Raw genomic sequence first — 27,755 nt, forward strand, 5'->3', positions numbered from 1 at the left:
TCCTGCTCAATGTTTTAAAGTGGCAATCATTTAAAAGGCAAAAGCAGATTGGCATGCTGGCATTGCTCTGGCTCCCCCTAAACCTCTAAAAAACTTTTTCAGAAAATGCCCAAAATTCACCTTGATGGTGTTATCTCTGAGGCCACTCACTATCTTCTGTTCGTCATACTGTAAACAGTAGACTCCTTTGCTGGTTTCACTCCGACAGTGAATCCTTTGTAAGCTGTGCCGCCCACAACGCCAGTTGGACTCGATCGTCTGGTATTGGCAGAAAAAGACAGCAAAACAAAATGAAAATAAAATAAATTAAAAAAAAAGACACAAACACATAAAAAACCCAGAATGGTTTACTGAAAAACACCTACATAAACAAGGTAACTAAAACGGAACAAAAACTTCAACATCTTTCCACTGGAAAGTTGCAAATCTACTTATTATTTGCCAATTTTTGATTAATAACTTTGTTAATTAGATTTGCATGGCTTTGGAAGGTTAGTCTTACACTTTAACAAATAATGTCATTGTTACGGCATTCCTGTTACCTTATAAGCTTCAATAAACTTAATTCCATGTTTGGGCAATCCTGAAATTCCATGGCATCATTTAATAACTTTGGTTTTGGGGGGTGGGAAACCAACTAAGAGCTGGGATGAATCAGGTCTTCTGGGTAACCGTTCTTTAACTGCAACATAGCATTGTGTTAGCCATGCTTACCTCTATGTCTTGGATAATTTTGGGATAAAGTGATCTGTAGAAGGAATTTGGTGGCATCTTTCCATCTGGTGGCTTGTTTTTAAACAGATACTGACCCCTAAAATGTAAAAATAAAACACCCAGAAATTATATTCATGCCGCATAACAAGATACTGTATGACATATATAACATGTCAGATGTACATGAAGACAGCTTAACCCCCCCCCCCCCCTTCTCAATGCCGCTTGGGGGATGCTGAACTTCCAGTGCAAACCAATGCTGCTTTCAGACCGCAAAACTGGCTTTGACCAGGTATTTTAAAACGTTTCTAAAAATGGGTCTGCCAGCTAAAACTCTTTCAGACCGCATGTCTTTAAATGGCATCAAATTACTGTTTTAAACCTGTAAAAAAACAGCAAAATAACTGGTAAAAAGTGCGGTCTTAAAGGGGTATTAGTGACTCAGTCAATATACTTAGCAAGTGCAGAACTCTGCTGAGCCCCAATGTAAAGAAGAGTCTAAAGATTGGCGAGGCAGAAAATGACCAAGACCTGTGTAATCTATTATGTTAATGAACAACTGCGTCTGCTCTTCCTTTACAGACCATGGCACTTTATGAATATCCATCTTACCAGCAAAAATGGCTGCAGAAGAGATATGGCTACTGCATATACTGTAGAACTTCAATTTTCACAATAGAATTTCTGCAAGATGTTCCCCCAGGCTCAGAGGTCACAGGTGAAAACTGCTTTTCTAGCGCTATGCAAATCTAAATATTTTCCTCCTATACTTTGGTCCTGGCTCAGAGGTGGACACTAGTGATTGCAGCAGCTGAACATTTGCGTGCAGCGACTGTGCGAAGATATGCAAATGCAATACCCGTCTGGCTTTGTACTGGGAAGCCCACCAACGGTCTACGAGTACCAGCGGCTGTGTGCAAAAATGCAGCATCGGTTGTAGACCAGCCAGTTATCAACATCCTGAGTAGCCCCATGGCCGCAGGGAGTACAGTAAAGACACATACACAATAGACTATCTAGTGAAAGATATCACTCAGAAAGGGCTTTCTAAGCAATATAGTTCTCTATATCGTCTAGTGTGTACATGCAGTATCGTTAAATGTGTGCTCCCGCACATCGTTAACGATGACTGATGTCTGCTGAATGGGACAGTATATAGGATAGACAATGTCTAGGTCGACATACACTAGGTCGAAGGTGACTAGGTAAACACTGAAAATGGTTAGACATACCTTAGGTCGACACAAGCTTATGGTGGGCATAGGTTAGGTCGACAGTCAAAAGGTCGAAGTGAGTTTTTCTTGATTTTTTTGTGTCTATGTAACCATACTTCAACATGCACACCATATATAACAGTGATGGCTAACCTGGACACTCCAGCTGTTGTTGAACTACACATTCCAGCATGCTCTGCATCAGTTTTAGCATGGCCAAATAGTAAAACTGTAGCAGGGCATGCTGGGATATGTAGTTCAGCAACGGTTGGAGTGTCAAGGTTAGACATCACTGATATATACAGTATGTACCACTTCTCTCGCCATGTTTTGGCCACGGTGCCTCGCTGCGCTTGGCACACTATTATATTTCCACTCTATGCCCACTTGGAACTATGAAAACCACCTTTTAATAAAAAATGAAAAACTCATGCCGACCATGCCTATGTTGACCACCATAAGTTTGTGTTGACCTTTTGGCAGTGTAGACCCTAAGGTACAGTAGGTTGACCTTCTTTAGGTGTTGACCTAGCCACTGTCATTCATTAATGGTTGACCTAGTGACTGTCGACCTAGACATTGTCTATCCACTGACTGTTTAACCTGTTGAACATGCTGTATAGCCAAACAACCTACATGTTTAGCGGGTCCCGTTGACGTTACTGAACGTTAACGGTGGAAGCTATCATTCAGTGATTACACACAATATCGGCCGTTGCAGATATAGTTAGCTACATCGGCAGGGTTGGCAAGGGTGTATGGCTCTTAAGACGCCAGAGCCATTGAACACATGCACCCTGGTTGGGTGGCTGAGGTTCTGAAGCTGGTCTGGAATAATAGCAAGGTGGCCCAATGGCAGCCTGCTACTTGCTATTATTCCGGACGAGCTTTAGAGTCCCAGGTCGTGGGACCTGCCATCTCCATGGAACAGCTATGCGAACAAGTCTTTCTTGACTTCATCAAGAAGAAGAAGCCAGATTAAAAGCTTCGAAACGTTGACTATATAGCCGTTTCCTGAATCATGTTACCGAGTGCCGCCGTCGTGTGGAATATATATATATATATATATATATATATATACACATACACATACATACATACACATATACATACACACACAAACAATATATATATATATATATATATATATATATATATATACATACACACACACACAATATACATACATACATACATATATATATATATATATATATATATATATATATATATATATATATATATATATATATATATAGTCTAGGATGGTGTGGGCGGCACTCTCGGACTTGAATGCGGCGTTGGCTGTTACAAATAGAGCCGACTGCCAGATCGTGATACAACGTTTCGATTTATTATCGTCTTCAGGTACCATATACACACACACACACACACACACACACACACACACACACACACTGTATACTGTGATGCTCACTCTTTCTTTCTTCTGTTTTTTTACAAAAGTTATTGCGGCTTCTCCAAAACGTACTAAATGCAGTAAGTGGAAAACCGGGGACTTCTCCAGTGGCAGTTTTGGTTTACATTAAATAAACGCTGCCACCATGAATGATGATAAAGTTGAGTTTCGTGGCTTGTCTGATAACACAGCGCCACCTGAGGTTGGTACTATGCTTCCTTACACTGCTGCCTCAGTATGTGCGTGTGTGGTCTGTTTAACATGACGTTTCAAGTTTTCACCTATAATCTTAGGCAAGAGCAACATGGCCGCCCAGAAGCACAAGCTTACTGTGATACAGATGGGACACATATGGCCAGAGAGCTGCATTATTAGAACTCCTCTTTAGTGACTGCCCTTTTCATATATCACTGCAGCACCTCCCTTAGCAAGGGGATAACTGAGCTGTTACTACATCTCTGCCTATGACAGCATCAGACAAGTGGCAGCAGCATATACAGAAAAGCCAAATCACTACCAAGACGACCATTTTGCAGGAGACTTTTTTGCTTTTCCTGTTTATCAAGGGATCAACTACCAGCAATTGAAATGTTATCGCCAGAGGTAGCCCGCATTAGGGATAAAGATTCACCGGGACCTCTGGTTACAGCTCCCTTATGAAAAATATGTGGAAGCTTATTTAAAAAGGACTGTGGTGATCTAGGTTTTCTGTTACACCGCTGCCTTTCGAAAATGTGATTGATAAATTGACACAATAGGTGTTTTCTATATTTGTAGTAAGCAATGATAGAAAAGCTGACCTACTGCCATGCCTTAGTGAACGGACGCCATCATTGGTTAGACCACACCTCGAATACGCAGTGCAGTTCTGGGCTCCGCACTATAAAAAGTACATCACAGAATTAGAAAAAATCCAAAGAAGAGCAACAAAGCTTATTAGGGGAATGGAGAATTTAAGCTATGATGAAAGATTAAACAATTTGGGACTATTTACACTAGAGAAAAGACGTTTAAGGGGGGATATGCTCAACATGTATAAATATATTAGGGGCCAATATAAGGAACTGTCAAACACCCTTTTTTCTACTAGAAAGGAATCTAGGACGCGAGGGCATGAGTTTAGATTAGAAGAAAAAAGATTTTGTTCATCTAGAAGAAAAAAATTCTTTACAGTCAGAGCAGTCAAACTTTGGAACGCTCTTCCTGTATAAGTGGTGTCGGAAGACACTATAAATATGTTTAAAATAGGGTTGTATAAACATTTATTTGCTAAAAACATCCATGGGTATGAATAAGTAACATAATCTGTCTTTAAAATATCAGAACATACAATACAACAAGGGATAAGCTACTTTAAACATAGGTTGAACTAGATGGACGCAAGTCTTTATTCAGCCTCACCTACTATGTAACTATGTAAACGGGAAGCGGTCGGCAGGTTGACAACAACAAGGTTGACAGTCAATGTCTCGATCACTATTGGTCAACAGGCCATAGGTTGACACATGCACAAGATCAACATATGCAATAGGTCGACGAGTTTTTAAATCCCCTCTCCCCTTAAAAAACAGGTGGTTTTTCGTTCTTTACTATCCAAATAGACATAGAATTAAATTATAATAGTGTGCCGAGTGTAGTGAGGCACCGTGCTGATGGCGGCAGTGGCGTAACTAGATATTTGTAGGCCCCATAGCAAAAGTTTATAAGGGCCCAATATTTAGCCCGCGCTTCGGGCACGGTGGCTCGCTGCGCTCGCCACACTATATACAATCAACTCCATGTGTAGTTGGATAGTAGGGGTATGAAAAAATGGGGTGCATTTAACATGGGAGCCCAGATAATACATAAGTACCACTTGTGTCGACGGTGTTGATTTAAGGCACCTGGACCCTTTTCTTGTGTCGACCAACAGTGGTCAACCTATTGACAGGCGAACTCCTTACCCATACCCTATAAAACGTGGGCATAGCCTACACAGAGCAAGAACATCAAGTGTTTCAATTAGAAAATGGCCTGAAACAAAGCGAGGCAAAACTGGGACAAAAGTTTATCTTCTGAAACTTTTCATGAGCAATTTTCTTTTGTAGCCTCAACTTTCCCAAAACTTTTTCGTATGCCCAGCCGCCATATTCCTGCATAATATCCCGGCTGGTGTTGTGGCAATTTGTTTTTGGTGTCAGCAGATGACAAGCACCGGAAGACTTACAACACCGTACACACAGAAATATTCTCGTACGGAGTAAGAAAAAAACCCCTGTGATCTGATCTCGAACGCAAACTCATTACAAATGCCATCGAAGCCGGTACGCCGCTTTGGTTTTTAATTTACTCCAGCGAAAGTATTAGAAACACAACTTTGTAACCTGAGCTATTGGATGGAATATACATTGAAGAAATGCCTCTGTTGATATAGTAACCTCATTTTACATAATCTCTTTACTAGTATTAAAACAACTAAATCTGCGCCTTGCCAGCTGAACCTTGTGAGGCCCAAAGCCCCGACGATTAATGGAGTGTATATGTATTAACTTCGTCCATATCTTTGCAAGTATAAAATAAAAATACAATATTCATTAGAACGTGTGAGCGTTTACATGTATTACTAAGTGTTATTTACTGCTAGTAAACCTGTATCCAGATTCTAAATTCACGGATGCCATCTAGGGCAGAGGAACTTTCCAGCGATGAAATTAAAATATCTCGCTGCAAAAAGAGCAACTGTCTGTATACTACATGTGAGGGGCACAGGACAAACGTTACATCCATAGCACAATAAAGTGTGAAATCGAGACAAACCAGATCATTATGTGTATCTTGCAGCAAGAGCTGTAATCTAGCAGATATATAACAGATGCACACTGGCCCCTGAGTCCAGGGGGGCCACACAATGCACAAATCTCTTACTTACCGGAGTCCTGCACCGGCGGCAGCAGCGCTGTAGAAATCATTGAGAAAATGGAGCGGTTGCCCTTTTCCTGGTGTTTTGTGCATTTGCAGTAGTGAAATAAACAAGTAAATGGCCGCCACGCCATGTTCCCAGAGATCTGTGCATGTACATTACAGTCTGAGCCAACTAGAGATCTGAGACTCTACAGCATTGCTGGCCGGACCAAAGAGGCTTGGGTATGGGTCATTGTGTCGACCCATATTAGATCGGCATGCATTTATACTAAATATAGTATAAATGGCACTATAATGGAAACTACTGAGGAAGAGAGGGATCTAGGTGTCACTATTTCAGGGGACTTAAAGGCAGGTAAGCAATGTAACAAAGCAATGAAGAAGGCAAGTCAGATGCTTGGTTGCATAGGGAGAGGTATCAGCAGTAGAAAGAAAGAAGTAATAATGCCACTGTATAGGTCATTGGTACGACCTCATCTAAGAGTATTGTGTTCAGTTCTGGAGGCCATATCTCCAGAAGGATATAAATACATTAGAGACTGTACAAAGAAGGGCAACTAAAATGGTGCATGGCCTACACCACAAAACGTACCAGGAAAGACTAAAAGATCTTAATATGTATACTTTAGAGCAGAGAAGGGAAAGGGGGGACATGATAGAAACTTTCAAATATATCAAGGGTTTTAACAAGGTACAGGTGGGAGACATTCTTCACAGGAAGAGGAGCAGCAGAACACGAGGACATGCACTGAAACTAGAGGGAGGAAGATTCAGGGGAAATTTGAGGAAGAATTACATCACAGAAAGAGTAGTGGATGAATGGAATAGCCTCCCATCAGAGGTGGTAGAGGCAAATACAGTAGTACAATTTAAACATGCTTGGGATAAGCATATTGATATCCTTACAAAAAAATAAGGATCAAATATGGTTTGAGGTAACATGTTTAAAAAAGGGGCAGACTAAATGGGACAAGTGGTTCTTATCTGCCGTCAAATTCTATGTTTCTATGTTTCTATGGGTGGACCATTGAAGGTCAACATGGCTTAGGTCGACATATGAAATAGGTCCACTTTGCTAAGGTCAACAGGTTGGAAGGTCGACAAGCATTAGTTTGACAATGGGAATGTCTACAGTCAAAAAGTGGACATGAGTCTTTCACCTTTTTGTCCCGAATGTCAACAGTCACCGTCAAAGTGACCACTGCTCTCGCCATGCTTCGGGGACGTTGCCTCGGTACGCTCAACAAACTATTCTATTCTCCCTCTATGCCCTCTGTGACAGCGTTTAGAAAAAGTTATTGCTCACATAGTAAACTCTGATTAGGGACCTTATTCAGGTCTGCTCGTTAGTGCATATGCATCCGCACAGGGGCAATGTTTAGCGTCTGCGCAGACATATTTCTGCACATGTTGGGTGCTTGCGCCCATGGCAAACAAACTGTTCTCTGGGTGCACGCACCCAACCTTGCGGCCGCTTGGCATGGGTCGACGGGCAGGGTTGGTCGCCCATGGGAACACCCAGCATTTCATGGGCATTCCAATGAAAACGCTGGGTGTTCTATGATAATCGCTCGGTGACATGGGCGGGCAGCTGACATCACCGGATGTCAGCTGCCCGCCAATTTTACAGAGAACGTACATGCACATAAAAGACCTGAGACAAGCCGGCGGTGACCCGGGGGAAGCAGTCGTGCGTGCGCGTTCCCTTTTGCAAAAACAGATGGCGGGTGGCGGGAGATGGCGTCGCCATCCCCATCCCCTGCAAAGAAGAGCCCGGATCCATCTGTACGTAAAGCCTGGCCTTTTACTGCTCCTTGTGGACTGAGTTTGGGAACCACTATGTTAAGTACCTGGTCAGCCAATTTAACGTCACAGGTGAATATGGCGAGGTGCTTTCAGTCAAGACTCTCAGGCCCACAGGCTTTTAAAACAGAACCAGTTCCTGTTGTAGTGGTCATTGCAACAAAAATGTCATGGAGAAGGGAGTGAAATCGTTGAACTTTTGGAACTATATGAAAGTGCAGTACCGTAGCAAGATGCAAAAGACCCATGGGCTGGCAAAGGCCCCCAAGTTACGTCATGTGATGTCACAGAAACAGTGCTTGGGCAGGAGGAAACCAAGACTTGGGAAAAAAGATGGCTGCTGACCACGTCCTTAGGACACACCCTGTAGCTTTCTAGGTAGGCATCCCAAAAGGTGGTAAAGCTCACATCTATGCAGAGGCTGACCTCGACCTCTTAGCAGGGAAACCAGTTGCACACCCAATCTATACAGCTGTGGTAAAGTACAGAGCAGTGATATATTATGGAATTCATAACAATTCACAAAAAAATGAATTTTCTTTATAAGTAGACGTTGTTCCATCCCTCTGTAATATTGCAATATCTGTGTTACAGTGGAGTATGCCTGACATCTCCTGCTCCAGAAGTGGCTCTTGCTTGAAAAATAGGAAAGATTATTGTGTTAGAGCTCTGCAAAAAGATGGCTTGATGCAAATGTTCTCATTCATATTTACAGAGGCTATTCTACAAAGATGACTGCTTTGTAGTTCCAGGAGACAGGTAATAGGGCTCGATGGGCTCATAAGACAGAGGAGAAACAGTTTAACACTGGCAGATTCAGGAACACTTATCCTGCATTCTAAAATAACATGTTAATACTCCTGAAGGACATTTTGATTCTTGCACCAGGCAATGCATTTATTAAGCTGACATACAGCATATAGTAACTGGCAACACAAACAAGACCAAAAGGACACACAAAATGCATTATAACATCATATATCGATGCCGGGCAGGAAGGTAACTTCACATTACAGTCACACTTGTTACATCTGATTTATCACCAGTACTTTGTTTTAAAGGCTGCTCCACTCAACAATGAAAACTCCGGTCTAAAGCTGTCCACATACAGACGGTAAGATATTCTAAACGTTACGTTCATTTTCAACCAAATGGAACGACCAATTGTTTAAAAATGGTCTGTACGTTGGCTTGATAACGATGCACCTACCCGACGGTCGGTTATCTTGCTCGCTGATCTCCTTAGCACGCAGAAAGAGAACAACCTTTCTTGCACGATTTGGAACACATCGTTCCGTTTGTAGTCATGATGAGCGATGTGCTACTGAAGTGTTAATGATTTGCAGTCGTTAAACGACGCATCAAATACTCTGATCGTTTACACAATCGTTCCGTATGTGTGCATAAAATAGTGTTCTGGATTTCAAGGGAAATGGAGTGAAAGATTGGAATGTTCATAAAAATCGTGCCGTGTGTGTGGGCACCATAAAAAAAAAGTAAATATTAAAACTGTACTTACCCAGGGTTCGGGTTAAGTATTTGGGTCCCCAAATGCATCTTGCAGTTGGAGTACAAATGAAGCATGACATAAACTATAGAATTATCTGGCAGACTATTTGTCTAATCTGGCTGGTTGAAATGACAATCTGGTGATGCAATGGATCAAATGACAGTTGACCATTTGCGCCCAAACACTGGAAACTGACAAATAATGCAAAATACAGACACACCCTCATTAAAAAAACATGATTTAACCATTTTCTCTGACCAACTATATTTGCCAGATTTACTTTGTTACAATACATTACCAGATCTTCATTCCAAACAGCCATACTGGACAGATGATCTTCCAGATAATTGTATAGTGTATGCCCAGCTTTAGGATTACAATACACAAGGGAACGGGACAAGCACCAGTAAAAACCTGAGGATATTCAGCTTGGACTATTAGATACATTGGAAAATCTTCTGACTCCATGGATCCACTGAGCATAGATAGGCAAATATTTTCTGTTATTGGGATTTTTTTACCACATTTTCCCCACGCACTAAAACCCGATCGACAGGTTTCTCGGTACTTATGTAGTAACCGGGCGCCCAATTAACATACATACGCTTGCGGAAGGAAATCGCATCGCATGTCCTGTTTCAGGGGCATGCGATCCATGCGATGCGATTCCACTAGTTTATATGCGTAGAGTACTGATATACATTTGTCAGTTACCGTAGCTATGCTTTGTGAATAAGCTTAAGCTACGTAAATAGCGTAGTCAGTGAGAACTTGCGTAAGTGTTCCCGGTCACTCACTCTGAGGACAATAGCCGACAGTGATGGATGCTTCACAGAGTTCTCTCAGTGTGACAATGACCGGTGTGCAAGGCGCGGGCATGGCAGGTGAGCAAATGTCAATGTTTACCCTGCCTACATCAGAGGAGGAGGCTGTGCTGTTTTTTCAGCAAAATAAATTGCTGCCCGTTACTCAAACTTGCGTAAACGGGCATCTGATGAGGCTCTCTATTAAGGAAGGGACGTGGCGCTGCCACATTAAGTGTCACCGGAAGAAGGTCAGCATTCGAGCGGACCACTGGTTCCCCTGGTGCTGGTAACCGTTCCTGACCCTGGTCCGGTTTGTGTACTCTTGGGCACAGGAGCTTACCAGTGTGCAGTACTGCCATAGGGAGCTGCACATGTCTATAAAGACGACGGTGCAGTACAACGGCCTCATGAGGGAGGTGTGCACTATGGATCTCTTGTCCCAGCCGCAGACACAAATTGGAGGCCCTGGCATGGTGGTGGAGGTAGACAAGAGCCTCTTTGTGAAGAGGAAATATAACATTGGGAGGATGCTGTCCCAGCAATGGGTATTCGGCGGTATATGCAGGGAGACAGGGGCCTGCTTCCTGACCGCCGTTGAAAGGCGAGACGCCACGACCCTCATGGCTGCCATCAACGATAATGTCGCTCCCGGGTCCATGATTTATTCTGCTGGAGGGCGTATAATACCCAGGAACTGCAGCAGGCAGGGTACAAACATTGCAGTATGAATCACCGCTACAATTTTGTGGACCCTGATTCAGGGGTACACACCCAAACCATTGAGCGGCAGTGGGGGCAGCCAAATGGCGAAATAAAAGGCAGAGAGGCACTGCAAGACACCACTTAGAATCCTTTCTACAGGAATTCATGTGGAGGCAGGGCCGGCGCCACCACTAGGCAGTGTTAGGCATTTGCCTAGGGCGCCGGCCACTGGGGGGCGGTAGTTGGGAGCAGGGCAGGAGGGAGAGCTGGAGGTCTGGCTTAGCGGGCAGGAAGGAGGGCTCGCTGCGCTGTAGTTCAGTCCCGGTGCATGTTAACTGACATCTTCCTCTACCCGCACCGCGTACAGCCGCTCAGCCGGGCAGCATCTGAGGGTGAGCCAAGTGCTCAGCGCTGCCCGGCTGAGCGGCTGTACACGGTGCGGGTGGAGGAAGAGGTCAGTCACACGGCACCGGGACTGAACTCCGAGGTCTCCCTCCTGCCCGCTAAGCCAGACCTCCAGCTCTCCCTCCCTCCTAGCCAGATGAGCTAGACCCGGGTGAGTAATTATATATGCACTGGAGGGAACAGCACGGCGGCCGTATCCCTCCCCCCCCAGATCAGCGCGCCGGCCGTATTCCTCGCCACCCCCCCACCCGTGGAGCGGGTGAGCACCGGGGCGCCCTCCCGCCTGGGGCGCTCCGACGCCTTGCACCGGCACTGGGTGGAGGAAAAGTTTGGGAGCAGAAAATTCTTTTGAAAGAATTATACACGCTCTGACACTACTGCCAAAGGCTACTGCAGTGCCCTCTCAGTGACTGCTTTTTAATCATTCTTTAATCTTTTATTCTTGTTATTATTGTTCCTAATCTTCTTATTATTCTTCATATAGGTTATGAATTATCGTTATTACAGTTAATATTCTTTGTAATTGTTCATATGTCATCACTATTAATAATCATAAGTAAATTGCCAGTTTAACGTTAACACGTGTCCAAAATGACTGTGTCAGATATATTGTATGGCTGCTGTGAATGTGTTCCTAAAACCGTCCACTATCCACGGCAGCCCGAAGTGTGGCAAGCACAGCGAGACCCGCGAGGGGCGTCGGAAAGCGTCCTCCCGACCTTTTCATACCCCCACTATCCATGTCGGCGTGGAGTCGATTTTAAATAGTGTGGCGAGCCACTGAGCCCGAAGCGTGGCGAGCACAGCGAGGCCCGGCAAGGGTACGCGAAAAACATGTAAAGTTATCCGCTGCGCTCGCCTCACTTTGGGCTCGGTGGCTCGCTGCGTTTGCCACACTATATAAAATCAACTCCACGCCGATGTGGATAGTGGGGGTATGAAAAGATCGGGAGGACGCGTTCCGCTGCGCTCGCCACGCTTCGGGGTGGCGTGGATAGTGTTTGGTGCAAAAACAAACCCCAAAAATTGCATGGGTGCTTCCACAATGAAGCACCCATTATATCTCATAGCATGGGTGGCCATAAAATGAAATATTGCATCGGTGTGTATGGTGCGGTGCGATCCCATGCAATATTTCATTGTATAAGCACTCTTGTGCACTTAATATTAACTAAAGGGACATCTCATCGCATTGCATCGGATCTCATGGCACCATACACAACGTGCGATCCGATGCGATTTCACTACAGAGAATAGCCCAGTATGCTAAGAGCGTACTGGGCGCCCGGCTACTACATAATTTCTCAAAATTCAGTAATGCCAAAAAAAAGTTGGAGCTACTTCTCTCTGACGCGCTGCGTGAGGGATCCGTCACTGATTCCTCCCAGCATGCCTCATGGCCGGCGCTATCACTCTGCACATAAGCAGAGGAACTCCCGGGTCTCGGACCTGGAAGTCCAAGGATGCGCCACATTACAAAGGACGGCTCTTATCGCAAGGGGCAGTGCTTTGCGTTAATAAATCGAATATGCGATTATTAAGGAGGGTATGGATTATTAGGTTAACCCAAGAAAGGTCGACAGACAGAAGGTCGACAGGGTCCTTAGGTTGACCAGCGGAAGGTCAACAATGCAGAAGGTTTTTTTTAGGCGTCTAGATCTAGTTCTGGACAGTGTAATTATACGCTCGCCATGCTTCGGGCACGGTGCCTCGCTATGCTCAGCACACTATTATATTTTCCTTCCATGCCCTAGTGGATGGTAGCCAGGGCTGGGCATGAACTACCGCCTGTTCTGGAACCACAGTAGGGAAAAAAAACTAAAAAAAACCTGTGTCAACTTTCTGCATTGTCGACCTTCCGCCGGTCGACCTAAGGACCCTGTTGACTTCCAGTTCCTGTCGACCTAAGGAGCGTTGATCTTTGATGTGCCAATTGAACAACCGCATCCCATTAAGAGTGTGCTAGCCAGCAATGAGGGGGGCGGATGTTAGAGCACCCCCCCCCCCCCCTGTGATGGGCACACACAACAACATGAAAATGTTCTTGGCTGCAGGCATCTTAGCCGTCGTGCATACATCAATTTCCTAGGGGAAGCCGATGCATGTGCATTGCATAGTCCTGTGCACAGTCACCGCAACCAATGTGCAACTGCAAACAATAGTTCAGATGAGCATTAAAAAAAATGAAACAAACTACTGCCTTACATTATAAATTAGCAGCTGAAAAATACAGAATAAGCCAGTAAGAAAATGTCAAAAGCATTCAATAACAGTCACTGTAGGGGTAACGTAGAAGCCACACCCCTATGCAGAGGGTGTATTATCTGTGCCAGGTGTCACCAGACCCAGTGACGCCTCTGCAGGGGAAGCTGCATTTACTACAGTGAATGGCATGCCATGAACAGATTTTATTTTTTGTTATTAATTTATATTATATATATTATATTCTATCCCATGCACAGATCACCTGAAGCAAAGTTCTATCACAGGAAGCCACAGATTCTCAACGCAACCCTTCGCCATGGTGCACCATTACCTGTGATAAACTATGCTCACACTGTGCAATAAAGACTGCAAGGTTGTGTGCATCGGGTGTGGTATAGGGGTCCAACAGTTGGGATCCCGACAGTCATTATCCCGATGTGACTGGCCGGACCCAGACAGCATGGCGAGCGCAACTAAGCACCTATTCTATTCTCCCTCTATGGGGGTCGTGGACCCCCACGAGGGAAAATAGCCGACAACCGCCAGGAACCCGGCTGTCGGTGTTTTGACAGTCAGGATCCGGACGTCGGGTAAATGCCTGTCGGGATCCCGTCCGGCACCCGTGTGCACCCAACACTATTATTAGAGTGAAACACGATGGTCATGTAAAGGATTAGACTGAGATGTGGTGACAGAGACTACGCTTACCATCCTCTCCTTTCTGCCAGTCCTCTCCACAAAGAGTCTGTTCTCACCATTCTCTCTATGAGCTTCTTCCACAGCATCCCATCGGATGTCACTCGGTACCACTCCTTACACACCAGCTCTGCAGAGCACAGCGATCCGGAATCCAGGTAGGACAGGATATTTTCTGCTATGTGATCCAACCCACGAGCTAAGGGAAGGAAACAAAGGCGTGATAATGAATGAGCCTGCAGAAGTCATGGTAGTAATATTGGTACCCCGTACTCCCTCCTGCAGTGATGGATGATACTGGACAAAGTCGTAGCAACTGTGACCCAAATCATTTTATTTGTTTCTGCTCTATTAGGGATACATTTTCAAAAGAGTGAGTTATATGTGAGAGGTCGGTGACCATCCTCCCCATGTTTATCCTGCCCCAGAAATACTCACCACAGAACTTAAGGACAACACCCCCTTACCGTCAGCCAGTCCTGACTCCCCACCCCGGTTCCCCCGCTGACATTCACAGCAGTGACCAGGCGGCAGGCTTGTTGATGTTCGGGGGTGGGGTTCGGGTGCCATAACTTCCGAGCAGCTCCGAACTTTCCCGAACGGGGTCTGCCACCTGCTCACTGCTACAGATGGCGGTGGGGGCAGCGGAAGGGGATCCCTGCCGTGCGATCACTGGGGTGGGGAGTCAGGACTGGCCGGAGGTGAGCACCTGGGGGGGAGGAGAGACAGGGTGGGGGGTGCCCCTCGGGGTGGTGTGCCAGTGGTGCACAGCAGGAGGGACCACTGGCGCACACCTATTAATCAGTGGCATGCCCAGAAATTTCTCATGCCAGTAGCGCAGCTCAGCCCAAGAAATTTCTGGGCATACCACCAAAGTGGTTAATGAAGCAACAGTAATTGTATAAAATAACTAAGGTATCCCATACATCATGCATCTCCTTGAGAAATAACCCATTCTACTGGGTCGGGTGACAATTTCAATGCATCAAATTCAAACCAAATACCTCCTGCACCAATGATAGTTCCTCCTTTGGTTTTATATAAATTTCTGCTCACCACTTTAAAAGTGTTTCAAATGGGGTGACCAACGAGACTCTGCAGTGTCGGTGGTGTCAAGTTCTCATTGGTCCTTATGCTCACACCCCAGCTTAAAAAAACATCACAAACTCCATGGCTTTGAGGATGGGTGTGGATCTTAAGGTCGACATTGTCTAGGTAGTCCCCAAAAAGTCAACAAGCGAGGTCAACACGAAAATGGTCAACACATTAAAAAGGTCAACATAAGTTTTTCACATTTTTTTAGTGTCAATTTGTAGATTTTAAAATGTGGACCACCAATTAGTGTAACACTTCTCTCACCATGCTCCGAGACCAATGCCTCATTTCACTGCTGCCGTGCTCGTCACACGTTACTGTTCACAACCGTATTCCACATGGATGGTAAAAAAGTAAAACATTTTTTTTTTAAATCGTGAAAAACTCATGTCAGCCTTTCCATGTGTTGACTGTGACCATGTTGACCAGTTGCGTACCTCCCAACTGTCCCGATTATCGTGGGTTCGTCCCATTTTATTGGGACGGTCCTGCCCAGGGCTGGCAGTGTCCGACCCCCCCTGCCGGTTGCTGCTGAGCAGAGCAGCGGTGAATAGATGCTGTGCGCATGTGCACAGCATCTATTTCTGGAGACAGACGCTGGGGGGGCAAGGCCAGCAGCTCACAGGGCACTGTCCATGCCCCTACAGTGGTGAAATGGGAGGCGGTGGCCCCGATCTTCAGATTTCAAATTTTGGGAGGTATGCTATTGACTGTCATCCTAACGCATGTCTACTTAAAATTCTGGATCCCGTGATAATGCACCAGCCAATTAGCTCCAATAAGTAAATTGACAGTTAGGAGCTGACTGGCTGGAAAATTATCACCTTGCACATAACGTTCTAGGTGATAGATACCACTCTTTGTAGCTTCACACATTTACTCCTGTGACCCATAGCAAATGCACTTATCCCTGCCCTGAATTCATGTGAAAATAAATGTATTTTTATTCTATTAATACACAGAAAATGTACTGAAAAACAGACTGAGCAGCCTGAGAGCCAGATTAATGGCATGCTGTTCCTATTAGCAGATTCACATTTGCATGCAGTCAGGGGGGTTACACACCGTTTAGAAAAGATGGGCATGGCTGTTAAACTCATGAACCACCCACTCAAGCCTAATCTGCACCCAAGTCTCTAAGGAATGGCGGCCCATAAAACAATATAGTTGCACTCGTAACCTCAACGAGCATCGGCGCAGCAGTAAGGGAGTAAAAGAAAGAAATAAAAAAAATACTGTCAGCAGGTTATTTCTGTACATGTCACATTTTAGTAGTATGATCAGTACATTACGCGTTTCCTCAGAAGGGAGGTAGAAGCAGATACTATAAAACATTCTTTCTTCTGATTACAACTGTGTGGTTTTTAAACTACTGCCGTACACCACATGTTAGCACTAAGTCACATGCAAAGAGGGGCAGACGTTATCAGCTGATTCTTATTAAGGTCTCTGAAATCCCATGCAATATTTCCCTTAAATCAATTTACGTCATGAAATTGGTAACTCACACATACAAATTATTTTCTTTACAGACAAAGATTTTATAAAGTTTCTGAAACTATGGTTCGTAAATAACAGTAAAGCCCTGTACACACACACTATGCGATAAAGGCAGAAGATATGCATGATAAACATATTGTCATGCAGATCGTTCAGTGTGTACAGTTTTGCTATTTGGCCATTCTAAAACTGTTGCAGTGCATCCTGGGATGTGTAGTTCAAGAACAGCTGGAGGGCCGAAGGATCCTCATCCCTGATTTAGCCCATACATGTGCGGATGATCCTTTTAAGTATTTTTATTTGTTGCTATTTAACGTACTTCAACAATACAGTACTAAATCTAATGAATTTTGCATCAATTTAATCATTATATGTAGTGTTCCAATATGTGCTAAATAAAGTCCCCGTCCCATTGGACTGCAATGCCTTAATCCTCTGGGTTTGGTACAGGATACCTGTAGTCAAGATGTCGGCAGTCCAAATACAGTCAACAACATACAAGTCAAGGGACTCCATAAAACCCTTCTTTATCTACTGTATGTGGCTCAATATAAAATCTATGTATGAGCAAAGTAGAATATGATCTAGAGCACAGGTTCTTAAAGTCGGTCCTTAGGACCCCACACAGTGCATGTTTTGCAAAGGCAAAATCACTCTCTAATGGCCAAAACCATATGCACTGCAGGTGGGGCTGATGTACCATGTTCAGAGAGAGTTAGATTTGGGCGGGGGGTGTACTTCAAACTGATATCTATATTGTAGTGTAAAAATAAAGCAGCCAGTATTTGCCCTGCACAGAAACAAGAAAACACCCAAATCTAATTCTCTCTGCACATATTATTACATCAGCCCCACCTGCAGTGCACATGGTTTTGTCCATTAGAAAGTGATTGTGCCTTTGCGAGTGAACCAAAACAACCCCCCAAGTCAAGTGCAATAATTAACTTCACCCGTGGATCTTTTAAAATGTGTCAGTCAGTAATGAATGCATCTGTGCACCTACAGGGTGACCTGGAAAACATGAACTGTGTGTGGTCCTGAGGACCGAGTTTGAGAACCACTGATCTAGAGTGATGTTTTTAAAAAATAAAATGACTTTATGGTTATTACAACTAGTATAATAGCCCCAGGTCGGTGTTGGGTATCTCCACAATTTCATGAAGGTGAATTAGATGCACCTGATCTCCAATGGGTTTACCCGATACCCCGCCACCTTTCATCTGCTCTCAAATGTCATCTATCGATCTCCAAAATCAGTGCAAAAATAAAATAAAATGCAAAACTCGCTCAACAATCTCTGCACAGTTCATCAACAAACCACTAATACCTTTGCCAGTAATATCCTGGGCTATTTCACACGAATGCGCAGCCACCCAGGATCTTGCGCAGTGACCCTGCATTTAAACTCTGGCAGCGAGCAGGATTGAACAATGACTCAACCAGGCTATTTGCGCAGTCTGAATGGGCAAGCTGGGGTTGATGCGACCCATCAGAACCGGCGATTGGAGAGCATCTCACCTCCAAGTGCAGGCTTTGGTGGTGTTGGCGGTGAGGTCACCATGAGTCTGATATGATACCCTTTTTTCCACTGGCTCTAAAAACCAGGGTTATTGATATGATAAGCCTGGAGTGGAAAAGGGTTAACCAAAGTCCAGATAGCTTGCAGGGTTGGTCCTGGGAAGCACCCGGGTTAAGTTGCATTGTAAACAGCAAAGCTGGGTCGATAAAACCAAGGGATAGGGAGAGCTGACGGTGGGAGATATCTCATCATCAAGCAACAGGCTGCACCGTTGAGCAGTGACATCATCGCCCATGCAATAAGCAGTGTCTGGTTGCAGGTCTGAAAGGGGTCTCAGCCGGGTTGCAAACAAGCTGAACCAGTGTACAAATACCTAGGTGGTAGACTGGTTCATAATGGAGTAAATGGGTATTGCTAATCCCCACAATACCACCTGCTTTATTTTTGGTAGTATTGTTTTTATCAAGATGTAGGAGACTTTGTATAGCAACAACGTTGCAGCAAAGAGACACCCTATTGAATGTGAATTAAATGCATTGTACATGCTCATTAAATGCCCTGCTTCAATGCTTTAATTCCATTTATTTGTCTTATACACATCTAATTCATGACTCATGATAGAAACAGTTGGCTGCTAGGGCAGATGATTATGACATTTTGAATGTATTACAATAATTAGCATGATACAAGACGTTCCACAACAGCAAAGGAAAAAAAAAAGTTGGGACTGTGTGAATAGTAAACAATTATTAGCTGCAGCAGACCCTCACAAATAATAAAGCTCGCTCGTCTATGTAATCAACTGCACCATAAAACATATGATGGACATGTCTGGATCCCAAGAGGTTCTGAGCAGCTGAAAGCTATATTGCATCTGCTTTTGTGGTGGACAAGTGGCCTTCCTATGGGACTCAAATCATTAAAACATCACAAGCCCAGAGGGACAACTGGCCCCTAGCCACCCAACCCAGCTGACATCTAACTGGGCATGTTTACGCCGTTAAAACTTAATATCTTGTGTCTGTCGTAGGCCGATTGCTTTGGTTTAACCATCTGCTACCCAGTATCAAAGCAATTGATTTAAAACTTGGTTAAAAAAAAAGAAAAAAAAAAAACATACACAAACATACAACCCCACAAAAAACAAACACACAAAAAAGCAAACTCCCATCCCCACAATTCCTCATTGTGTTACGTTTGTTTAGAACATGTTTGAGGTAATCAAATGTTAGGGAATACAAAGTATATTTGGTACTGGTAAATCTCTGCAGTTTACTATGAAAAGGATGATCTAGGATGCAGAATACTATGGACTAATGGGCATGCGGTCACTAGGTCTACAAGCATGTGGTCGATATGAAGAAGGTCGGCATGAATTTTTCATGTTTTTTTTTTTTTTTCAAAAAAGGAGGTTTTTCATACTTTACTATCCAAGTAACAATTTTTAAATGTCATAATACACATATAAAAAATGAAAACTCAGGCCCACCTTTTCAGGTCAACCTAATGTGTCTGTCGACCTAATTAACGTGTCGACTGAATTCATGTGTTGACCTTATCACCCATTTCCCCCCCCCCCGAATGCTGACATGAACACCATATTGGTGCACAGCTGTGCTGTAATGCTTCGGGCACGGTGCCTCGCTAAGCTCGGTACATTATTCTATCCTCCCTCCGCGCCCTAGTGGATGGTAGGGCATGAAATAGCGCCTGTCGGCAGGGAAAAATGTGAAAAACCCATGTTGACCTTTTCACATCAACCTTTCCAATGTTGACATAATGATTGTGTTGACCTAATAACCCTGTCAACCTAAAGCCATGTCGACATTTTGAGTGTGTTGACCTTCAGTGGTCATCCTTATGCATGTCAGCCTTCTCAATGTCGACCTAGTATACCGGCTGCATCTATTGCAAGTGAGACAACCTTAATTTGCATCAGCCTGAAGTAAGTGAAAGAATAATTCTATGTACTAAGGAATCAGGGTTACTGCTTATCCCATGCGAATACACTTCATATGTCATGATGACACGTCTGGTCTAATTCAATACTTTACTTTCTGGTTACTGATTAATAATATGTTAAGTGCCATGTAATTAAAAATTTTTGCAGAGCTTTCCCTTTGGCATCACATGTCATATCATATTGAGTACATAGTAGAAAAAACTAAAAATATTTTAAACACTGAGCCCAAAGCTCAAGCACAGTATAAATAGAGATACGGGGAGAATCCAATTATCCCCGGTAAGTATGTATGTATGTATGTATGTATGTATGTATGTATGTATATCTATGGCGCTAGTGGTGCCGCGGATGGCTGCCTAGACGCTGTGCAGCTTGGCGGGTGTGGGTTCCCTGTGTGATAACTGTACTGTCTCTGCTTGCATTATTATCTACCTGGCTGCTGCAATGATCAGTGACGCCGCTGATTGCTGCCTAGGCGCTGTGCAACTCGGCGGGTAGGTGTTCCCCGTGTGATAACTGTACTGTCCCTGCTTATATTGCTACCTACCTGGCTGCTGCAACGACCAGTGGCGCCGCTGATGGCTCCCTAGGCGCTGTGCAGCTCGGCGGGCATGTGATTTGATCCCCGCAAGTGATGTCTAAATGCTCTTAATGTAATGTCTCAATGGAATGTATGTAATGTCCCCCCCCATTTCATCCCTGCTTGATGCTGCACTGTAAACCACAAAAAATTCCTAGTGTGCGCAAGCACACATGGCCAATAAAGTTGATTCTATTCTATTGTCCATGAGTATCCGAAACTCTGCCATCTGCTGGTAGAGAGTGAAACTACATATCTTTCTTTCAGATGCACAAATACAAGGTAGCAGACTAGCTTTCGCTTCCGGCCAGCTCACTAGTGTAATGTAATACTGTTCCACTTTTTACATTTTATCAATAACTCTGGAGTGCCGTTGTTGTCTGGATTTGGTGCATTATCTTATTAGGTACCGGGGCGAGCTGCTGTGAGAATCTATTGAGTGCTGGCTGAGTTGGATCTTACACACACACACACACACACACACACACACACAATGGATATAGATGCAGCTACTAGTTTGTTAAAAATACCCCTTTGTGAGAGAATATTAAATTCAAATAAAATTATTACTCTGGTAAAAAACCTATAAAAAAGGCTGAAGTAAACTTCCCCCGTGAGCCCTGGTGCTATAAAGCGGTCTGCCGCTTTGCAGCATCACTTTACTGCACAGGGAGTCACAGCTCCAGAAGCCCCGCAGACCTCCAGCCCTCATGGAGCATTGATCCCTGGACCCTGGGGAGGTGAACATTTTTTTTACACTGTTCCTATTATCACAGGTTCAAAGGTGATTTGATATTCACATTTTATATTAGTACATTTTGGCAGATCACATTTCCCATTATAAATATGTGAAATGCGATCTGCTTACTAAAAAAAAATTGGAATTGAGGGGTTTGGAGTCGTTTTTCACAAAAACTGCTCAAAAAGCCCTTGAGTATATTCAGGTGAATCTAAAATAATTTGAAACTGGTGTGAAAACACACTCACATTATTGTAGTAAAATTAATGTTAGTAAATGAGCCCCTAAGTATCCTGAGACAGAGTTATGTATTCTCATCGAACAGAACAATTGTTGTACTTCAGAGTCCCCATAGGCAGATATGGGGACTGCAGAAGAAGAACGGATTTCTCCAGAATCCTACTCTTATTGAATAGGGATAGGAATGGATGCTGGAAAAGAGTTATCACATTTGGATGCATAGCAGGGAAGAGCTCAGTGGGTAAATGCTGCAATGCCAAAATACTGTAACATTCTACAGAGCCCCCAAATATTATCATGAACAAAAGGGTAACTTAATACAGACTCCTCATTTTTTTGTTAAATGGAAATATTTTGATTATCCTTTATCTAAAATGCTCGGTACCAGAAGTGTTTTGGATAATGGATTATTCTGTAATTCTGAACATTTTTATATTTCAGTGAGGAATCTTGAGGACAGGACCCATGTGTGAACACAAAATGCATTTATGTTGTATAAAACACATGAAAACACATGAAAAACATACAGATATATTTTATTTGTGCATGAAACAAGGTTTCAAAACCGTGCGCAAACTTTGCACTGAATTTGAATGCTAAACAATCATTTTCTTGCGCATATTTAGTGCCAGTCCCACACCCTGTCACCAGTAGCGCCAGTCCCACACCCTGTCACCAGTAGCGCCAGTCCCACACCCTGTCCCCAGGAGCGCCAGTCACACATCCTGTCCCCAGTAGTGCCAGTCACACATCCTGTCCCCAGTAGTGCCAGTCACACATCCTGTCCCCAGTAGTGCCAGTCACACATCCTGTCCCCAGTAGTGCCAGTTACAGTAGTCCCAAGTAGTGATGTTGGGGGGGGGGGGTACATTCTGGAAACTATGGTTTTCGGAATGATTTGGATAACAGATATCCAGGGATATATACAACCTGTAGAACTAAAACGTATGTTTGTAATTAGTTAAAGTGTGTGATATTAAAGTTTCCTTTTTAGCTAAAGTCAGAACACACAACAAAAACTTCAGCACACACAGAATATACCTGGAAGTGCAGTGATAAAATCCCGCTGTAACATTGGCTTTAGGTATGTGTTTATATGCCCATGTTGGTAGTGGCACATTCGAGAGATCAGATGTTCGACAAACTCCACTTGATCACACTCGGACCACTGCTCGAAGTACTTGACACAGAGGTCCTTTTCCTTCTCGAAGTTTGCGGACAGCTTCCTCTGCTTGGGCACAATCATGCTGGAAATGCCATTGGCAAGTTTTGTCTGTGGGAGAAAAAAAAAAGCAACCAGAAAAATAAATAAAAGAAAAAGCAATAGTACATGACACACAGCTCAAGCACACATAAATTTAGTAAATACATCTGTTACACAACAGGGAAAAAAAAGATTCCGACATATAAATTGGCTGATAGGGAGTATCCATTTGCTACTGTCAGCCAGCAAACAGCCCCATATCCTTGCAAGGAACTCGGAGAGGACATTACCACCCAGGCTGGAAGTGCACATAAAATACCAGAGACTGGTAAATGGGAAATCAGAGTGACACTTTAAAGTACTGAAATGAATTTCATGTTCTTCCACAGCGAGGCTTGCAAACGATTTAGTACAGGGCTATGAATACGTTTCGGTGGGAGTCTGTTACACGCAAACACATAAAGGTCAGGACCGAGGAAGAAACAGGAAACTTGAGGCATAATTCAGATTTGCAAGAATAGCGAAGAAAAAAAAAAAAAACGAACAATATAGGGTAAAACCTTGCTGCAGGTGGGGCAGATGTAAGATGTGCAGAGAGAGTTAAATTTGGGTGGGGAGTGTTCAAACTAAAATCGAAATTGCAGTGTAAAAAAAAAAGAAGCTGTCTAACATTTGAGGTACGCATGCAAAGCCGCCAGTATTTACCCTGCATAGAAATAATACAATCCAGTGTTAATTTCATAGCAATACCAGCAAAAGCTAGCAAGTGAGGTCTGTTCCAACACAGAGCCTTAAAATATGAAAACCATAAAGGGAGAATAAGGAAGGGAGTCATATGAGCAGTTTGTAGTTATCACACATTAACTTTGCCCTCCCGGTAATGATAAACTGGCTACTGTGCTTTGAAATGGTAATAATGGTAAAAAATAATAATACTGAAACATTACCCGCAGTAATTTGCTGCAAGAAAAAAAGGGCTTTTATCACAAGAAGGCCAATGGAAAATTCAGACTATCCCATTAGAACCCATTTGTTTTGTGCAGCAAATTACCCTGTAATCACATAGGGTCCATGAAAAGCCAGTACCTACTGCAAAAAAAGTGCAGTATGCATTTGGAGTGGTAATTAATTGTTTTTCAACAGCATTTTGGCTCACTATCCCTGGGGTGGTGAACTGAAACAAATGCATTGCTAAACCTAACCAGAATGAGCGCGATATGCGCAAAAAATAGATCAATTGACTACCACCCTATGATCTCCCGTCATTTTAGATGGGAGATCGGAAGCAATATAATAATTCAATACCAACCTTGGTTTCTAATCATGGCATCGGTGCTAAAAGGATGATATCCTGCTGCTCAGGATCCTGGTGGTTATAACACCAACCCCAGCCCACCGATAGGGATAATGCCAACAAGGGCTCCTTAGGCACCCAACCCTCTCCCCCTACCCCTCCTTAGTAGCAGCCCAACCATAACCTCCTGCCCGGCAGTCTAACGGTGTGTACACACGGTAGATGTGCCTTAAGATCGTATCCACGATCTGATCAGATAGGATCGTGGATAGGATCTTAAGGCACATCCGATTTGCATCCTATCTTGACTACATAGTGCAGATCTGCACTATATAGACAAGGCAGCCAAGACTTTCTGGCTTCCGATAGGTGAACGCGCATCGGGATCGGATCGGGATCGCAAGGGTTAAAACCCTTGCGATCTGCATCCGATGCCGATCCGATGTTGACTATATCGTCAACATCGGAAAGGAAATTGGACCGTGTGTACACAGCATTACACTAACCACCACTTGTAAGTGCCTAAACCCAACTCCTACTCTCCGCAACTTAACACTAACCTTCCCCGCCCTGCAGCCTAACCCTAACCTTCCCCTACCCGCAGCCTAACTCTAATGGCGCGTACACACGGGGCAATATGATCGCTGGCAATATATTGCTCAGCAATCATATTGCTCAGTGTCCCGTTTTCATCTGCGACCAGAGATGGTCGCAGATGAAAATGTCACACTGCCAGGAGAAGAGGCAGTGGAAGTCGCTGGTCGGAGGAGCATGCTCCTCCGACCAGCGACCATTCAGGGGCTAAAAACGGGAGTGCGCACTCGGCTATTTATCGCTGGTGCACACTCCCATCGCTGGCAATATAGTCGCTCAGCAACCATATTTCCAGCGATATTTGCAATAATCGCCCCCGTGTGTACGCACCTTTAGCACCCCACTAAACCTAACCCCCCTGTACTCCCTCTCTAAATACTCACCATTCGAGATGCCACCTGCCGGTATTCTGGCATCATGACCCCTTTGAAGTTCTCGTGCTGGTATTGCCCAAGGAGAGTCAACTATCAGAGTAAAATCGCACCGACCTAAAATGTTTTTTGAACTTACTGGAGATAAATCGCAGCACAGCTGGGCCCCCAAAAAAAGATGTGGATTAAATAAATTATAGATACATATTAATAATAACAACACATTTTATATATAGTCACATGGGAAGAGTATCTACCACAATGCACAGATTTTTTTTTTTTAAATACATCGCTGAGGCCAAGTGCAAAGTCTTTCACCAACCTGAAGTCTTCATGATTTATGAATTTTTATTATATTCAAGAAAATATATAACCCGCCCCCACTTACAAAATAAAAATAAAATCATTTAAAAAAATTGCATAGTTTATTACAGTTATTTTGGTGCCATCGGTGTAGTTCTATGACCGGTAGGACAAAGCTGTACTGTAGCAACGTTTCAGTAAAAGGAGTAGGACCCATTTAGCTGGTAAAGCAGGTCAGTGAGTTCGACGGTTGTGGGAAATGCTTCAGAGAGTTTTAGTGATGATACCAATCTAGGATGTTAATGACAGTAGTGTTAGAGAATAGATTTTACGATCTAACTTTCAATTACAGATATACAGTAGCTGGTGCAGCAAATGAAAGCTTACAGTAGGCACACGCTCACTGTGTAGACACTAATCACAATATGAGTAATAGGTTTTCGGTGATTACTGGAAGAACACCTTAGAAAGATTTGGTTTTATTATTTATTTATTACCAGTTTCTTATATAGCGCACACAGATTCCGCAGCGCTTTACAGAGAATATTTGACCATTCACATCAGTCCCTGCCCCAGTGGAGCTTACAATCTGTATTCCCTATCACATGTACATGCACACACAGCCATTCTAGGGTTAATTTTTTGGGAGACAATTAACCTACCAGTATATTTTTGGATTGTGGGTGGAAACCGGAGGACACCCACGCAAGTACGGGGAGAATATACAAACTCCGCACAGTTAGGGCCATGGTGGATATTGAACCCATGACCTCAGTGCTGTGAGGCAGTAATGCTAACCAACCTGAAGACTCAAGCCGGCCATACATCAGAATGATATCAGGACCAAATGCACGATTTCCCCGGATCGTGCGATCGATTGCGTGTGCATCGTGAGGACTATTGGTACAATGCGCAGGACCCCGGGTCAATAAGTGGCTCCAATGATCATATGCAGGGCTTAAAGTGGTCCTGGAGAGGTGGTGGAACTCCATTCCCCTAACACCAACCCCACCCCCACCCCTCCCTTTAGGCAGAGCCTAAACCAGTGCCTGGGAATTTGTGTCCTACATGCCATAAAGGGATAGTGTTCCCACAACACATTGTAGCACGATCATATACACATTACACTGCTTGTAGTGCCCTTGATTCATATTAAAACACACAGTAATGCCCCTTATACACATAATGTCAACAGTTGTTCATCTAACTTTACATCACATACGCCGTGCCAGAATAAGAAGCCACTGGGACAGGCTTTTCTGTTGGAATTACTGTTCAGGACTGTGGTAGAGGTGGAACTCAGTTCCCCCTACCATTAGAGGTGGTGGAACTCCGTTCCACCCCGTTCCCCCTCACTTTAACCCCTGATCATATGTGATGATCGTATGAGCAGTTGGATTGGCAGATCGTACGCGTTTTATTGTTTGATCAATCCTATGTCCTGCATACGGTTGTTCGAATGTATGGCCAGCATAAAGCCTATTGTGCGAGCTTTTAAAAATCAATACTTAAAAAATGTGCAGCAGGTCCATCCAGTGCATTCACAGGCATTGGCTTTATTTCCAATTCAGTGTTACCTGCAGTCTTCGTTAGAGTTAATGCACGTTATAAAAGAATGCTAATTAAGTATATAGCGAGTGCATTAGAACTTTAACAGTTGCTAATTTTCAGGTGCCGGATAACAGAGCGACAGTTGGGATTCCGATGGTCAGTACACCGACATCGGAATCCCAGCTGTAAAATGCCTGACTGACAGGGGCTATTCTCCCTCATGGGGGTCCACAACCCCCACTGTGGCAAGCCACCGAGCCACTCTGTCAGAATACCGGCAGTTCAGTTTCCGATGACTGTGTACTGATCCCAACTGTCGGGCCAGCATACCACACCCCTAATCTTCAACAATTCCTACACTTCAACAATACACTATTGTACCAAGTATTGATTGGTTCTGGTATATATGGTCGACAATGTCTAGGT

At 43.9% G+C, this 27,755-nt stretch overlaps 1 protein-coding gene across 3 annotated transcripts in view; it reads right to left on the reverse strand.

The window, feature by feature from the left end:
- The window catches only part of BTRC (beta-transducin repeat containing E3 ubiquitin protein ligase), a 196,752-nt gene that overhangs the window by 41,578 nt on the left and 127,419 nt on the right, over positions 1-27,755 (reverse strand). For all 3 annotated transcript variants that reach the window (XM_083149212.1, XM_083149211.1, XM_083149213.1), the window contains 4 exons: positions 23,054-23,285; positions 14,389-14,575; positions 715-811; positions 121-258 (listed from right to left, as the gene is read on the reverse strand). In XM_083149212.1, the coding sequence (XP_083005338.1) occupies positions 121-258; positions 715-811; positions 14,389-14,575; positions 23,054-23,285 (654 nt within the window). The remainder of the gene's footprint in view (positions 1-120; positions 259-714; positions 812-14,388; positions 14,576-23,053; positions 23,286-27,755) is intronic.

The sequence above is a fragment of the Crinia signifera genome, chromosome 6, assembly GCF_055691185.1.
Source record: "Crinia signifera chromosome 6, ASM5569118v1, whole genome shotgun sequence".
NCBI classification, from domain to species: domain Eukaryota; kingdom Metazoa; phylum Chordata; class Amphibia; order Anura; family Myobatrachidae; genus Crinia; species Crinia signifera.